This window comes from Dendrobates tinctorius, unplaced genomic scaffold (genome assembly GCF_039654945.1).
Source record: "Dendrobates tinctorius isolate UK_male_01 unplaced genomic scaffold, ASM3965494v1 ptg000102l, whole genome shotgun sequence".
In the NCBI taxonomy this organism is placed as follows: Eukaryota; Metazoa; Chordata; class Amphibia; order Anura; family Dendrobatidae; genus Dendrobates; species Dendrobates tinctorius.
Window position 1 is genome coordinate 32,227,848 of NW_027361770.1, and position 17,578 is coordinate 32,245,425.

The window sequence follows — 17,578 nt, forward strand, 5'->3', positions numbered from 1 at the left end:
TTGCGATGTGTGGATAACACCTCCTATATCATTCCACAGTGTCCTCCATCGCGCTCCTATGCAGGTGTACTGCTCTCTGTCCTGATAAAGGCAGAGAAAAGTATTGGAGTGCCCATGCAATGGTGATCTTTGCCCTTTCCCAGTGCATGCGCATTACTGTACTTTGTTCTGCCCATGGCAGGGCAAAGAGAACTGCGATGCAGAACAGTGTGTGGATGGCCTGGGATGCATCATCCACAGGAAAAGACCTAAATATAGATCAGTCGCTAAAGACAACTATGAAAAGGGGAGAGTGGAAAACCACTGATAGACGACCACAGATCCGATATAAAAGAATATATATATCTTTATTAGGACACATAAACAGATCCTGGACAAAACAGTGCTCGAAAGTGCATTAAAATAATCCACGCACCATGGGAAACATAGCAGACCTCCCTAAAGAACTATGATAATGTAGTCCAAAAAGGACATTACGATATCCTCACATAAATAGATATACAGTATTGACCCTATATCATAATATCTTCAATATACATTTTGGACGTACCGGCCCTAATAACATATTATATAAATATACACAGCCAATAAATAAATGTAAATGAATATATATGTGTATATGTATAGACACTGTATGAAAAAATGATGTAACCTAAACATATTACCAGAGAGCCGCTATAATAATGGACAGAGGGTGTCAATATAAACATGCACCACCAAATGGTGATACAAATGCCTCAGTATGACTATTATTTATATCAAACGGGCCTTACCTGGCCCAAAGAAAAAATGACAACAGACCATACAGATAACGTCTCACTGTGCGAGGAAGATTCAAAAAGTTGAGAAAAATCTCAAACCCTCTACCCTCTATAACCACTGTGCAGTAGTTATTGCTCCCTAATCCAAATTACAAACAGCGAAAGAAGCGGTAATTGCTACCAGAAAAGGGCAGTGGTGAGGAGTCTCAGGGGGGTCTGCGCGTATACCCCGACGCGCGTTTCGGAAGCTCGTCCTTCGTCAGGGGGCGTAACTTACAGCAGAGCCAGGGGGCTAAAAAGGCCATGACCGGAAATAAGGAGGCGTCAACCGGAAGTGACGCATCCGTCGTCATAATTAATATGTAATGGTTCTGTCTGTGTTCCATGTGATTAATTGGGTCTATGGTATGCGATTATTACATTTTTGTATTGTTTACATCTAAGTATTATGTGGCCGAATAGGGAGGATGTTCTGACCTGTACGCATGCGCGTCATGGTCCTGTTGTGGACGCGGTACATAGATGGCGTGTTCCTGATCTGGCAGGGCTCTAGGTGTTTGTTGGAACAGTTTTTTCAGCAGTTAAATGACAATACATTGAACATCAGGCTGACCTCTGTCCATGATGAGAATAAGATTGAATTTTTGGGTGTTATTTTGAAGAGGGATGGCCGAGATATGATCCAGACAAATATTTTCAGAAAACCAACTTCCACGAACTCGTTGTTGCATGCCTCCTCCTCTCACCCCAATCACATGATTGGTGCAGTACCGATAGGACAGTTCCTTCGCTTAAGGCGTATTTGCTCAACAGATACTGACTATGAACAACAGGCTGATGATCTGATACAGCGGTTTAGAGAAAGGGGTTATAGTCATAGATCTATTAAAAAAGCGTACAATCGTGCAAAACATAGTACGCGTAATTCTTTATTGTATAAGAATAAGGACACCGTATCTAAACCGGATCAACTAAGATTTATAACAACCTTTCATTCTCAATCAGATAGAGTGAGCAAGATATTGGACAAGTCCTGGCCTATTTTGTTGGCCGATCCAATAATAGCCAAGATATTACCAAGTAAGCCTAGGATAGTGTATCGAAGAGCAAAGAACCTACGGGGACACCTAATTAAGAGCCACTATGAGACTAATCCACCATTGACATTTTTGAGTGGTAGTGCCCAACGATATGGGTGCTTCTTTTGTGGACAATGTGTGGCCTGCACTAATATCGATCGAAGCGAGACGCTCACGGATTCATCTGGTTCTAAAGTATTTAAAATAAAAAAGAGGATCACCTGCCTATCAAAATGTGTGATATATTATGCCACCTGTCCGTGCTCCCTGATCTATGTGGGATTGACAACAAGTCAGTTGAAAGTTAGGGTCAGGGAGCACGTTCTAGGCATACAGGCTGCGGCAAGTGAAAATGATATATCTGTGCTTAAGACTATACCTAAGCACTTTAAATTATATCACCAGTGTGATAGTAGGACCTTCAGAGTTAGAGGGATTGACTCATTGGATCCTGGTATCAGGGAAGGTAGACTATCACAGCGCTTGGCTCAAATTGAGGCAAGATGGATATGGACCTTAAATACGGTCCAGCCTAATGGGCTTAATGAATGCTTAAACTTTACATCGTTTCTATGATCACCTTCTGGCTGTACTGTTGAGTGCATGTAATTTTTCCACGCGTGCGTGGTTGTTTTTAATTTGTTGTTTTTATTTATTTTTATTCATTATTTTTCTATTATACATTCTATACTCTAGGCCACGTGTATATTATACTGGAGTACAGCATTGAGTCATAGTTGAAGAGCATCCTTACTTGAACTCGAGATCTAGGCAGTTGCCTAATACAGTCGCAGGATATCGCATACCATTATATCAGGACTGTATACCATGGAGCCATATTGGGTGAACAATCGGACCTATGAAAGCTATATATTTGTCAGACATAGCTATCTACCTTGCATTATTTACTATGTATTATATACAACTTGTAGTGAAATTTGTTAGTTAACAATTTGTTATAATATGTAATCCAGAATTTTGTATGAGCCAACGGGCCTGGAGGTATATATGTAACATAATATTATATGTATAGGGCATAGCATTGTTGTTATTATATTGTGGAAATCTTTACTTGCGTTGCAATGCTTTAAATGTATATGTCTAAATTCATATATTATTATTTTTCACGACACACTTAGTAAATATGCTTTTAGATTCCATACTGCTAATTAATATGTAATGGTTCTGTCTGTGTTCCATGTGATTAATTGGGTCTATGGTATGCGATTATTACATTTTTGTATTGTTTACATCTAAGTATTATGTGGCCGAATAGGGAGGATGTTCTGACCTGTACGCATGCGCGTCATGGTCTGGGGCCGCGACGCGGCCTCTGGCGTCTTCTCCGGTGTGTTGCCGCGGCGTCCATGACGCCGGGGTGCACGCTGGCTGACGCCGGCGCCACTTCGCGTCCCTGGTTGTCATGACGACGGATGCGTCACTTCCGGTTGACGCCTCCTTATTTCCGGTCATGGCCTTTTTAGCCCCCTGGCTCTGCTGTAAGTTACGCCCCCTGACGAAGGACGAGCTTCCGAAACGCGCGTTGGGGTATACGCGCAGACCCCCCTGAGACTCCTCACCACTGCCCTTTTCTGGTAACAATTACCGCTTCTTTCGCTGTTTGTAATTTGGATTAGGGAGCAATAACTACTGCACAGTGGTTATAGAGGGTAGAGGGTTTGAGATTTTTCTCAACTTTTTGAATCTTCCTCGCACAGTGAGACGTTATCTGTATGGTCTGTTGTCATTTTTTCTTTGGGCCAGGTAAGGCCCGTTTGATATAAATAATAGTCATACTGAGGCATTTGTATCACCATTTGGTGGTGCATGTTTATATTGACACCCTCTGTCCATTATTATAGCGGCTCTCTGGTAATATGTTTAGGTTACATCATTTTTTCATACAGTGTCTATACATATACACATATATATTCATTTACATTTATTTATTGGCTGTGTATATTTATATAATATGTTATTAGGGCTGGTACATCCAAAATGTATATTGAAGATATTATGATATAGGGTCAATACTGTATATCCATTTATGTGAGGATATCGTAATGTCCTTTTTGGACTATATTATCATAGTTCTTTAGGGAGGTCTGCTATGTTTCCCATGGTGCGTGGATTATTTTAATGCACTTTCGAGCACTGTTTTGTCCAGGATCTGTTTATGTGTCCTAATAAAGATATATATATTCTTTTATATCGGATCTGTGGTCGTCTATCAGTGGTTTTCCACTCTCCCCTTTTCATAGTTGTCTTTAGCGACTGATCTATATTTAGGTCTTACACAACAGAGGAGGCATCTAGGTGTAACTTATTATGCCAGGAATATGTCCTCCTGGTCTGATTGTGTTTATGAGTATTCTGTTTTATCATCCACAGGAAGTAAGAAGGGGGAGAGGAGGCGCCGCATCAAGACCAGCAATGCCCATCGGACCAGACCGTGCAGCCATAGCCAAGTATAGTAAAATGTTGTGAATTCACTTTCTGGCCTACCTCTGGTTACTAGTGACGGTAGTGGAGCTGGTTATATTGACAGAGGGGTCACGAGTTCTCTTTCCGGGCTCCCTCTGGTGGTTACAAGAGGTAATGGAGCTGATCTAATTAACAGAGGCCTGCCACCTGATAATGAGGAGGATGATTGGACATCTGGAGTTTCTGATTGGATTTAAGACAGCCAACTCCCTCTATCCCTGCTGGTGATTTTTTTCCTGCCTCCTGAAGTCTTAAGGCCCCGTCACACATAGCGATCTCGCTAGCGAGATCGCTGCTGAGTCACAAGTTTTGTGACACAACAGCGATCTCACCAGCGAGATCGCTATGTGTGACAGCGATCAGCGACCGGCCCCCCTGCCGGTATCGCTGATCGCTCTTGGAAACCTCTGGACATTTCTTTCGTCGCTGATCTCCCGCTGGCCAGCACGCATCGCTGTGTGTGACAGGCGGGAGACCAGCGATCAGCGATAAAATAATTAAAAAAAAAAATATATTACTATTCTCACCTTCCGACGTCCCGCGCAGCATTCCCGCCTCTCTCCACGCTCTGGTCCCAGTAATCCTTTGCAAGAATGACCGCGAGACTTCACGATCCAGCGAGAACGGACGTCATCGCAGTAATTCTCGCAAAGGATTACTGGGACCGGAGCGTGGAGAGAGGCGGGAATGCTGCGCGGGACGTCGGAAGGTGAGAATAACAATATTTTTTATTTTAATTCTATTTTTGACATGAATCAGCGGCTTTAGGCTTATTTAGTTCTCCGCCTGTGTCGAGGCGTCTAGGATCATCGTAGGTACGCTCCATGGCTACTGCTAGTTGTGTGGATAAGGATCAGGGTCTGCAATCCGCTTAGTTACCAACCTCTCTGGTTTTCTGTGGCTTAGCTTGTCTTGCTTTCCTCCTCGGTGACCCAATCATAACAGCAAAATCTATTTTTTGTGTTATGCATAGCGAACTGGGGATTTATATATACAGCATTCTAGAATGCAGTATATAAGGGCATACATGTGCTAGGCTTACTTTATATGGGAAAAACCTGGGGGAAGGTTCCCTGTAAAGCTCTGGATACTAACGTAGGTTTGATTACATCTTCAATGGTTAAAATTGCAAAGTGCTTTGTCAAAAAAAAGGAAATTTTCAATTTATTACAAATTCTCTTTGTTATTAAGAACCACGGAATTTTTTATTTTTATTTACAGTTTGGGGACATTGAGGTTAGTCCAAACTGTCAATCAGTAACTCACTGCTCCCAGGAGCCTGGGGATTGAGACACTCCAGAAAACAAGATAGGAAAACCCTTTTATATGATATATTGCTACATATATTCATTCTTGTAAACCATTCTCTTACTCACATCTCTACCCTAAATAATGTTACTTCTTTGACCTCTAGGTCATTAGAAAAACTAATCGAGGTAGTAATATTTGCACGTTTTATGACCTTCCAGATGTGAACTTACCTCTCCATTAATGGCTCCAACCAGCCTTCGTGGCACTCACAATGGCAATCAAGAAAGGTCAAAACTTCTCCTTTTGCGTTGGTAGCTCCAAGTAGTCGTGCCCGTACCAGTCCTTCCCTCTTGTTGGCCCGGATTAGTCGCACCTTCTTCAGTCCTGAGATATGCCTTTCTAACTGCTCCTTAAGGTGATCTAAAAGCAAATTCATTGTATTATTATTTATAATGAAAAATAAATGTCACTTTGTACCACTGTTTCATGATAATTGCATCCACAGACGTTTTTACCGAGTCACTGAATTTTAGAAAGAAGTACGACGCTGGTCAAGTTGCAAACAACTAAAGATCTCAATGGTGTCAGTCTGAATCAGTACCAGAGAGGGTAACTGCCATGTTTTCCCCTTGTTACTTATTATAACTTCGTACGGATTCATTTCCTGAAGAATATAAGAGGCAAAACTGATAATAGCAGATTCTCATTTAAGCTGTGAAAATGGAGAAATTTATCATGATAGATTAAAAGGCAATCGTTCACAAGGTTTATGCTTGTCAATCTGAGGACAACATACAACAGGGACAGAGACCCTGATTCTAGAGCTGTGTCACAGGGTTTCTTGTTACAATTTTAATAAAATCATTATTTTTATCTACTGCAGCTCTTCTAGTTTTCTCAACGATGAGCTCTATCTAACCCCAACATCACCACGGATTGACAGTTTTTGCCTACACTATAGGAGCACAGGCTGAAAGCTGCCAATCAATGGTGGTGAACAGGGAATAGCCAGAGGTCAGGAATATTGAGGAGTACATTACTGAAAAGACTAGAAGAGCTGCAGCATATAAACACTCAGGTGTGTAGCAGTATAACATTAGTGACAATTTGGCAGCATGTACCACAATAGTTTAAAAAAAAATAAAATAGGGTTAAAGATGCCCAAGGTTCACGGACACATGTCTGGAGTGAAGCTTATCTTATATAATCTTGGTACTTTAGTATAAAAATTGCAACAACAAAAACTAAATTATGTGTATGACAGAAAGGTGCCAGAACACACAGTGCATCTGAGCTTGCTGCATCTATTGCTGGGAAGGAAAGAAAGGGATTCATTAGACTTGGCCTCATTCTCCCAGTGCCTAATGGTTCAGTTCTGGTGCTAACATGCCCAAGTAAGGCCTCTTTCACACATCAGGTTTTCGCCGTCAGGCGCGATCCGGCGCTTTTGACAGAAACCGGATCCGGCGAAATGCAATGCCGGATCCGGTTTCCCCCCCATTGACTTGCATTTGCGCCGGATGGCCATGCGTTTCATCCGGTTTTCGCCGAATCCGGCAATGTGTCGCAATGTGTCGCGATCCGGCATCTGGAAAAAACGTCTACTGTAACGTTTTTTGTCTCCGGCGAAAAAGCCGGACACGCCGTATCCGGCGCGTCCGGCTTTTTCACACAATGAAAGCCTATGAGCGCCGCAAAGCGCCTGATCCGGCGAAAGCCGGATCCGGTGGCCGGATCCGGTTTTTTTGGTCTGAGCATGCTCAGTAGCTCTGCCCACAAGACATATATAAAAGCAAGACAGTGGGACCCACAGCCACACCCAACATGCCACCCAAGAAAGCAACCAAGCGAAGCAGGAGAAGGCAGGAGACCACTGCAGCACCATCAGCACCACCACCACCCCAAATGGAGCAGCAAATAGAACATGCTGAGGAGGGGAGGCCAGCAGCAGATGAGAGACGGTAATTATCAAATCCCCCATTCCTCCAAACTAGGGCCATGGAATATCAAGATATTCATTGGCCCTTTGTTTCTCTTTATTCAACAGCCGCCAAAGAGATGCAGCAGCAGCAGCAGCAGAAATGGCATCACTGGCAGCAGCAATACCCACAGCCATGGAGTCTGGCCATCAACAGGACAGCACATCTTCTTCTGGGAGCCCTCCCTCGCATCGTCAGCGTTTGACGGTAAGTTTTTATTTCCAAAATCCATCATCTCTGTAATATATGTCTATTCATTGCCTTTTATTTCAAAACAGGAATCACAAGATGAAGAGGAGCTCCCAGAAGAAGGAAGGGGTGGACAGACACCTGGAGTGGGCTCACAATTGGTAAGTTTTTTGCATCAAACGCAGAAACACAACATCACACTACACACAACACATAGAAAACAATGTTCTGCAGACCACACACAAACAAATGCCTACATCCAAAGACATAACATTTTTTGTTTTCTTCTCTAGTCTTCCCAATCTGGTGCTCGGCCAAGAGGTCCTCGCAGTGCCTCCCAGGGTCGTCGGCGACAGCAACGCGGCGGTCACCAGCGTGTAAGTATAAATATTTTTGCTTTTTTTTTGCACTTTTTATTTCATTTCTTTTGTGGAGGCTAATTATGTTATTTTTGTCTTTTTCTTTAACAGCCTTCACAGCGTGCTCCCGACTCTGACGGTGAGGATGGAGGACTCGATGTGGACCACCTCATCGATCTCGTCAGAGAAAGGGAGCCGCTCTGGAATATGGCTGACCGCCGCCACGCTGACCTTATCGTTACCCGACGACTCTGGGAGGAAATCTGTTCTCTCCTTGTGGACCGCTGGGAGGACCTCAAAGCTCGGGCCCAGATTAAAGAGCGTAAGTATATACAGTACCGGTTGCTTGATGTAAACCAGTGTTTCCCGAACTCCAGTCCTCGTGGTCCCCACGGATCATGTCTTTAGGATTTCTATTTACTATGGAAATCCTGAAAACATGACCCCTGGGGACCATGAGGACAGGAGTTTGTGAAACACTGATGTTGTATACTAACCACTCCTTTCTCGTTTCAGGGAACAGAATTGTGAATCGGTGGCGGTCTGTGAGGGATCGTTTCAAGAAGGAGTTCAATAAAGAGATGCGGGCCCCGAGTGGATCTGGAGGACGCAGGAGCAAGTACAAGTACGCAGAAGCCCTGTCGTTCCTCCGGGAAACAATGCTCACCAGAAGGTAAATATTACACACCACATGTGAAAAAAATGTTAGATGTAACTTTTTTTTTTCAGCCAGGGCCATACCATGTCAGTATTTTAATTGTTTTTTTTTCTCTTTATTCCACAGCACGGTGAGCAGCACTCGGGAGCCTGCACGATTGGACCCTTCTGAGGCGATCCCTGAGGAGACCGGCACCGAGGGACACTTCGACCGCCCCGGTACATCTGCACCTTCCCAGCCTTCCCACACATTCGACCCATCTGCCCCATCCACCAGCACAGGAGCATCGTGGCCGCCTACATTACATGAAGCTGCTGGTGAGGAGATCGATTTCCCTTTACCCCACCCTTCTGCCCCTGCCACCTCTAGTACACCTGCGGGTACTGGGCGGCAGCGGCAGAGGGGTCAGGAAAAGAGTTATGCGCAAGAGTTCTTGCATCTGAATGCATCTTTCCAGAACTGTCTCAAAGTCTTGTCAGAGCAAATCTCCGCAGGCTTTCAGCAGATCAACTCCAGCATTCTGGAGGTGAAGACACTTCTGCAAACCATGCATTCAGAAGCAAGATCTTCGCCAAACCACACCTTTTTCATGTCTGTTGTGGAGCGCATGGCAACACTATCTCCTACCCAGCAGATGCATGTAATGCATTCGTGCCACGGTGCTCTACAGCAGGTTACCTCCCAACCTCCACCTCCCACCACTGTAGTTCCTCCACCTGCACCCCCTCCAGCCACTTTCCATCCTCCCCCTCCTATTACATCTGCACCCCCTCCAGCCACTTTCCATCCTCCCCCTCCTATTACATCTGCACCCCCTCCAGCCACTTTCCATCCTCCCCCTCCTATTACATACCAGCAACCTCCCCAGTACCAGACATCTCCCCACTTCCAGCAACCTGCCCCGTACCAAACTCCTTCCCCGTACCAAACTCCTTCCCCGTACCAAACTCCTTCCCCATACAACTTTCCATCAACATCATCTGCTCCTACAGTCCCTGCCCAACCCTCCACTCCACCGCCCACCACCTCTTCTGCCTCCCACATGTCCACCCATTCTGTAGCTTTTTCCACACCTTCACCTCTAACTGTTCCTTGCCCACCACGATCCCAGTCCTCTCTCCACACACCCAGTGTCGAAGTGTCCCGCAGCCCCTCCAGCAGTATTTCCACCCCACAGTACACAGAGTTGTAATGTTTTTTTTTTTGTAATAAAAATGCCCATTGGGTTTAAAACCTTTATTAAAAAAGTTTTTTGCACTTTAAAAACATAAAAAAAAAAAAATTTAAATAAAAGTTAAATTATCGTTTCACAATGGTTGTCTGTCATTTCTTTCTGCGGCGAACTATGTTTTAAAAAAAGGTTAAATACAGGGTATTTCAAAGGTAAAAAAGTATTCAAAACCAGGTATATAACTGTGGGTAAATTTTAGTTTTGTGCCACAGTTGTGTTCCTGGTTGTGTTTGAAGCAAAGTATTTCACCTAAAAAGTTGTGTTTATTGTTGGTGATTTCCTACCAATGTACACAACTTTTGTTAAAAGGTGAAATACTTTGCATAAAACACAACCAGGTACACACCTGTGGCCTAAAGGTAAAAATAGTAAGACCATGACAAGATAGCCAACTTTGGTTGGCAAAGGTATATACTGTTGGTCCAGAAGGTACACAAGTTTAGGGCACAAATCTTTCACACTCTGTCATCCCAGTGTACTCTGCCTTGAGGTGACATAAAGTATAGTGGAAAATTGTCCCTGAAACCGTCACAGAACTTCTAGTGGTAATATTTCCAATGACAACATCCATCTTCGCCAGTAACTTGCTCTTCTCTCCAACCTGCACTTTCTTCTCTACAACCTGTCAAAGAAGGGCTGTAGGAACATGCTATATCTAGTTTTCCAGTAGCCAATCCCGTTCGGAAGGCCACAAGGGTCAATTTTAAAAACCGGATCCGGCGTAATCCGTCGAAAAACGGATAGAAAAACGGATAGAAAAACGGATGAACCGGATGAGACGGATCCGGTTTTGTCTGTCAAGAACAAGACGGATCCGGCAGAAAACCGGATCCGGCACTTCAGGTTTTACAAAACATTTGCCGGATCCGGCATTCCGGCACGACGCCGGATCGCGCCTGACGCCGAAAACCTGATGTGTGAAAGTAGCCTAAGTACCATAAATGGACCATAATTATAGAAGGATAGGGAAAATGAAGGGAGGTCAGCTCACCAGTCTCGGTTGCGATCCATAATCCTCCTGCGCACGGAGTCACCTTGATCAGGGGTGTTGACTGAATTTTTGTGATTGTTATTATATTCTTATGATATCTTTTTATTAGTTTTTTTTTTTTTTTTTTTTTTCCTGTTTTTCCGACTAGTTTTTGTTTCAGCTCCACATTAGGCTGAGTGTTTGCAAGAGTTAACTGGTAGGGATACTCCCTATTTTCATTAATTCTTTTGTCCAACACCTGTGATTTACTAGTTTTTGTACTATTTGTAGTCGTCAGTATTGGTCTAGTGTGAACCATGAGTAAGACCCTCTAGGTCGAAACGCGTTGGTTGGAGACCACCAGAGACCCCATCTGCCTGTATGTCCTTATCCACACTTTTTTTTGTTCGATTTTAAGAATTTACAATAAATGATGTATTTTTAACTGAAGTCCAGCGCTGGAGATTCCATCCTTTATTTTGCTTCAGTCAACACCCCTGATCAAGGTGACTCCGTGCGCAGGAGGATTATGGATCGCAACCGAGACTGGTGAGCTGACCTCCCTTCATTTTCCCTATCCTTCTATAATTATATTTATGATCTAGTCCTGCTCCCTTACTCTATAATTGTTGTGGACGCTTGTAAACACTAATTCTATGGACATGGATTTGGACAGAAATAGGCAGCATATCTTTGCAGCCATTTTTGACTCTACAGACGATGTTACTAATGTGAGCAGTGGGGTCTCTCAGGTAGAGTCTTTAGAAAACCTTTTTAATAAACTGGAAAATCGGAAAAATAAGGAAACCAGATTATGGTGGGACATGACCTCTCTAAAATCTTATCTGACGAAAAAACTTATCCCTAGGGGATTGAGACTGAATAAAAGACCTACCTTCATCTACTCAGACACTTTCAGATTAGAGTGGGAGCAGATTCTTACACAAAGTTCTTTCAAATTAATGGAGTTGATTATTAAATATGAGGAACTGGAGATGACTTGTGTTAAAGAAGAGATCACTAAGATGCAGACTTCTCTGAACAAACACAATAATGTGAAAGACTTTGATAAATTTAATTCAAGAATGGAAAAAAATCTTTCCAAACTGGAAGAATATATTGCAGATATAAAACGCAGTAAATTCACAAGAGACAAACACGACTTTGAATTGAACCAGGTCTATTCCTGGAAGAAAAGCCGTCCTTTTCAAGAAGGTAAAAAACGATATCAGCATGGTTTTTCAGGCTTTCACCATAGAGATCGCAGGGTCAGCTTCACCAGGTCTCATGATTCAACAGTGTCTTCCAGTTCTAATCTGAATACGTCAGAAGAGTTCTTAGATGCTTCCTTCAACACTAATCATTCTGAGGATATCCGTAGTGATGGAATTATCGTAAGGAGATCAAAAAACGACGGAGAAGAGCGGGGAGGAAACATAAAAAGAAACTACCACTTCAGAAACAGGAGGAGATAGCAACATGCCCTGTAATAAATCTTTCAAGCTATATCCTATCAGAAGCTCATATGACTCTCTTGAGCAAAGGCTTGGGATTTAGTCCAGTCAACAAATTTGATATTTATCAGACTCTTCTAGATGTGAATAAGTTTGCCAGAAATTTAACTTTGAAATGTCATTTTGACTACCAGTCCACCTCTTCAGAGACCTTGTCACTGTCTGGATCTACAAATATTCCTGAGTTAATTTTTCCCTATGGAAATTTTTCTTTTAAAGATCTTATAGGCTATTCCACTCTTAGAGACTTACAATCACATTCCTTACCAAAAAATAGGACTTTAAATGATCTCTTTAAAATGCCCAATCCAGGGTTTTATCCAGTTCAGTCCAGACCTGCTATTCTAGATATATTCCAAGAACTAATAGAGAAAGATTTAGTGGAGCTTGATAAAATAACAGAAATGACATATGACAATTTAACAGCACAAGAGAGAGCAGCTATGAAAGAGTTAAAAGATAATGCTGACATTCTGGTGAGACAGGCAGATAAAGGGGGTGGAGTAGTCGTGCTTAATGCTGGCCTGTATTATTCAGAAAATCTGCGCATTTTGAATGATTCTGCTACCTATTCCAAGATTTCTAGTGATCCCACGTCTAAATTTCAGTGTGATTTGTCAAAATTATTAAACAATGGTTTAGTCACAGGGGCCATAACACAGAAAATTTATGATTATGTTAAAATCAAGAACCCTGTGATTCCCATTTATCATGCGTTTCCTAAAATCCACAAGGATTTGTTCCCCCCCCCCTTTAGAACTATAATTTCGGGGATAGGGTCTTTTTCAGAGAAATTGGCAGAGTGGGTTGATCATTACCTACAACCTTTGGTCATTGATCTTCCAGGATATATCAGAGACACCAAAATGTTAATCTCTGCCCTGGATGATTATCATTGGTCACCAGAATATTCATGGATTACTTGTGATGTGGTGGGTTTATACCCGTCCATACCACACAATGTGATTATCTCTAGTCTCACATTCTTTTTGGACAAATATAGCACATATGTGATAGAAATTCAATCCTTCATTGTGGATGCAGTTTCCTTTCTTCTCTCACATAATTATTTTTCATTTGATGGAATTTTTTTCTTACAAAAACAAGGAGTAAGTATGGGGGGTAAATGTTCCCCAGCTTTAGCTAATATTACAGTAGCTGTTTGGGAAGAGAAATATATCTTATGTAACAATAATCCCTTTTCACAAAATATACAACTATATGGTCGCTTTATAGATGACCTGATTTTGATTTGGAAGGGAGACATCTCAGGGATTACTGATTTCATTAGCTATATTAATATGAATGATTTTAATCTTTCATTTACATTTACAGTGTCAGATTTTTCTATTAATTATCTGGATGTGACTTTGTCTGTGAATTCTGACAGCCAAAAGGTCTGCGTTTTTCCTTTCAGAAAACCCACAGATACAAATTCAACTTTACAAGCTTATTCTTGTCATCCCAAGCACGTGGTTAAAAACATTCCAGTGGGAGAATTAATTAGGTTAAAAAGAAATTGCAGTTCACCTATAATATTTGCTAAAGAATCAAACAAAACCCTCTCTAGACTTAAGGACAGAGGATATGCTAATTGGATGCTAAGGAAAGCTGATAATATTGTCAGCAGGATCGATAGACACACCCTGCTGAATGAATCTCCTTTGAGCCTTGTACACACTGGAGTTACTGCTAACAAGAAAAAGAATCGCACACGGGCCCCAGGTAATAATTATGACCGTCCTATAGTTAGTTTCTCTACCATGTACAGTCCACAATTCAATAAGATAACGGACATTGTCAAAAAATATTTACCTATTTTACACAATGATAATAAACTTGGTCAAATTCTGGACAATACCCAGATACGATACATAGCCAGGAAAGCTCCTGCTTTGAGCGATATCTTATCCCCCAGTCTTTTTATCAGCAATAGAAGAACTAAAAATAATACTTGGTTGTCATATAAAGGCTTTTCCAAATGTGGACATCATCCCTGTAAAGTCTGCAACTATGTGGTTAAAACCAGCAGATTCACTTCTAGTGTTACTGGCATATCATACCCTATTCAGTCTCACATAAATTGTAATTCAGAAGGAGTAATATATGTTATTGAATGCGTTTTTTGTAACCTACAATATGTAGGCTGCACAATAGGACCTCTTAAAAAGAGAATTAGGAAACACTTGTCAGAAGCTACTAGTAGTAATTATAATATTTCAGCAGTTTCTTATCATTGTAAAACTGTTCATGGAGGTAAAACTGATAGTCTCAAAATTATAGCAATAGAGAAAGTCTATAGATCTACTAGGGGAGGTGATTTCAGGAGAAAATTATTAAATCGTGAATCCTTTTGGATTTTTAAATTAAATACAAGAGTACCATTAGGTCTGAACAAACGACTTGATTTAATATTGCAATTAGATTGATATTTTCTTCTGTATATTTACATTCTACTTAGTCCTATTCTATTCTGGTTATTCTGATAATTTTTGTGATTGTTATTATATTCTTATGATATCTTTTTATTAGTTTTTTTTTTTTTTTTGTTTTTTTTTCCTGTTTTTCCGACTAGTTTTTGTTTCAGCTCCACATTAGGCTGAGTGTTTGCAAGAGTTAACTGGTAGGGATACTCCCTATTTTCATTAATTCTTTTGTCCAACACCTGTGATTTACTAGTTTTTGTACTATTTGTAGTCGTCAGTATTGGTCTAGTGTGAACCATGAGTAAGACCCTCTAGGTCGAAACGCGTTGGTTGGAGACCACCAGAGACCCCATCTGCCTGTATGTCCTTATCCACACTTTTTTTTGTTCGATTTTAAGAATTTACAATAAATGATGTATTTTTAACTGAAGTCCAGCGCTGGAGATTCCATCCTTTATAAATGGACCATGGAGCAATGTTCCCTCTAGGTCTGCACAGTTACTGAGCAGAGACGTTTAGGGAGCTGGGCCTTTAAATATCCACAGTTTTCTCATTTTTGTGCAGATTTTTTCCGGTACATGAAGGCATGGTTTTAAAAGGGAATCAGCCAGGAGGTTTTGGCTATGTAATCTGAGAACACCATAATGTAGAGACAGAAACCCTGATTACTGTGATGTGTCACTTACTGGCCTGTGTTTTGCTGTTTCAATACAATCAGTGTTTTATCAGCAGGAGATAATCACTACAGGACAATTGGCCTTGTGCCGCCTAGTCCATCCACACCACTCCCAGCAGTGATTAACAGCTTTTTGTCACTACACAAGGTACACAGAAAGCTGTGGTGGTGGGGGGTTACACACAGCTAAACATCTTAGATCTGCTAGATCTGCAGAAGAGAAAACAGTGGCATAACTGCTGCACCCAGTAAACTAAGTGATATATCACTGGACACAGTGTTTGCTGCTGTCAGATTACATAGCAAATCCTGCTGACAGATTCCATCTAAAAACTCTACTCACTTGAAATGTATCATACATTGATTACACAGATTTGCAGTGTGGGATCCACAGCACAAATCCACAGCAAATCTTGAATGCGTGAACATAGGTTACTTATGTGAGGGTGACTCAATAGAGGTATGTTCCTGTAATCTCCAGATTCTAGGACCCACTAGTTCGACCAACTGAATGCATGCTTGCCATTGTGTATACCGCACTCATACCTTACATGCATTTGCATGCTGGCCACACACACATTGGAAGATATACAGAATTAAAATATTAGTATACAGTTGTGGCCAAAAGTATTGACACCCCTGCAATTCTGTCAGATAATACTCAGTTTCTTCCTGAAAATGATTGCAAACACAAATTCTTTGGTATTATTATCTTCATTTAATTTGTCTTAAATTAAAAAAACACAAAAAGAATTGTCCTAAAGCCAAATTGGATATAATTCCACCCCAAACGTAAAAAACAGGGTGGACAAAAGTATTGGCACTGTTCGAAAAATCATGTGATGCTTCTCTAATTTGTGTAAGTAACAGCACCTGTAACTTACCTGTGGCACCTAACAGGTGTTGGCAATAACTAAATCACACTTGCAGCCAGTTGACATGGATTAAAGTTGACTCAACCTCTGTCCTGTGTCCTTGTGTGAACCACATTGAGCATGGAGAAAAGAAAGAAGACCAAAGAACTGTCTGAGGACTTGAGAAACCAAATTGTGAGGAAGCATGAGCAATCTCAAGGCTACAAGTCCATCTCCAAAGACCTGAATGTTCCTGTGTCTACCATGCGCAGTGTCATCAATAACTTTAAAGCCCATGGCACTGTGGCTAACCTCCCTAGATGTGGACGGAAAAGAAAAATTGACAAGAGATTTCAACGCAAGATTGTGCGGATGTTGGATAAAGAACCTTGACGACTAACATCCAAACAAGTTCAAGCTGCCCTGCAGTCCGAGGGTACAACAGTGTCAACCCGTACTATCCGTCGGCGTCTGAATGAAAAGGGACTGTATGGTAGGAGACCCAGGAAGAACCTATTTCTTACCCCGAGACATAAAAAAGGCGGGCTGGAGTTTGCCAAAACTTACCTGAAAAAGCTAACGCGTTTTGGAAAAATGTTCTCTGGTTAGATGAGACAAAAGTAGAGCTTTTTGGGCAAAGGCATCAACATAGAGTTTACAGGAAAAAAAAAAAGAGGCATTCAAAGAAAAGAACATGGTCCCTACAGTCAAACCTGGCGGAGGTTTCCTGATGTTTTGGGGTTTCTTTGCTGCCTCTGGCACTGGACTGCTTGACCGTGTGCATGGCATTATGAAGTCTGAAGACTACCAACAAATTTTGCAGCATAATGTAGGGCCCAGTGTGAGAAAGCTGGGTCTCCCTCAGAGGTCATGGGTCTTCCAGCAGGACAATGACCCAAAACACACTTCAAAAAGCACTAGAAAATGGTTTGAGAGAAAGCACTGGAGACTTCTAAGGTGGCCAGCAATGAGTCCAGACCTGAATCCCATAGAACACCTGTGGAGAGATCTAAAAATGGCAGTTTGGAGAAGGCACCCTTCAAATATCAGGGACCTGGAGCAGTTTGCCAAAGAAGAATGGTCTAAAATTCCAGCAGAGCATTGTAAGAAACTCATTGATGGTTACCGGAAGCGGTTGGTCGCAGTT

General features: G+C 41.8%; 1 protein-coding gene across 1 annotated transcript in view; it reads right to left on the reverse strand.

The window, feature by feature from the left end:
- Positions 1-17,578, reverse strand: part of GALNT12 (polypeptide N-acetylgalactosaminyltransferase 12) — a 98,453-nt gene that overhangs the window by 28,080 nt on the left and 52,795 nt on the right. The window contains exon 3 of the mRNA XM_073587787.1: positions 5,806-5,995. Coding sequence (XP_073443888.1) covers positions 5,806-5,995 — 190 coding nt within the window. The remainder of the gene's footprint in view (positions 1-5,805; positions 5,996-17,578) is intronic.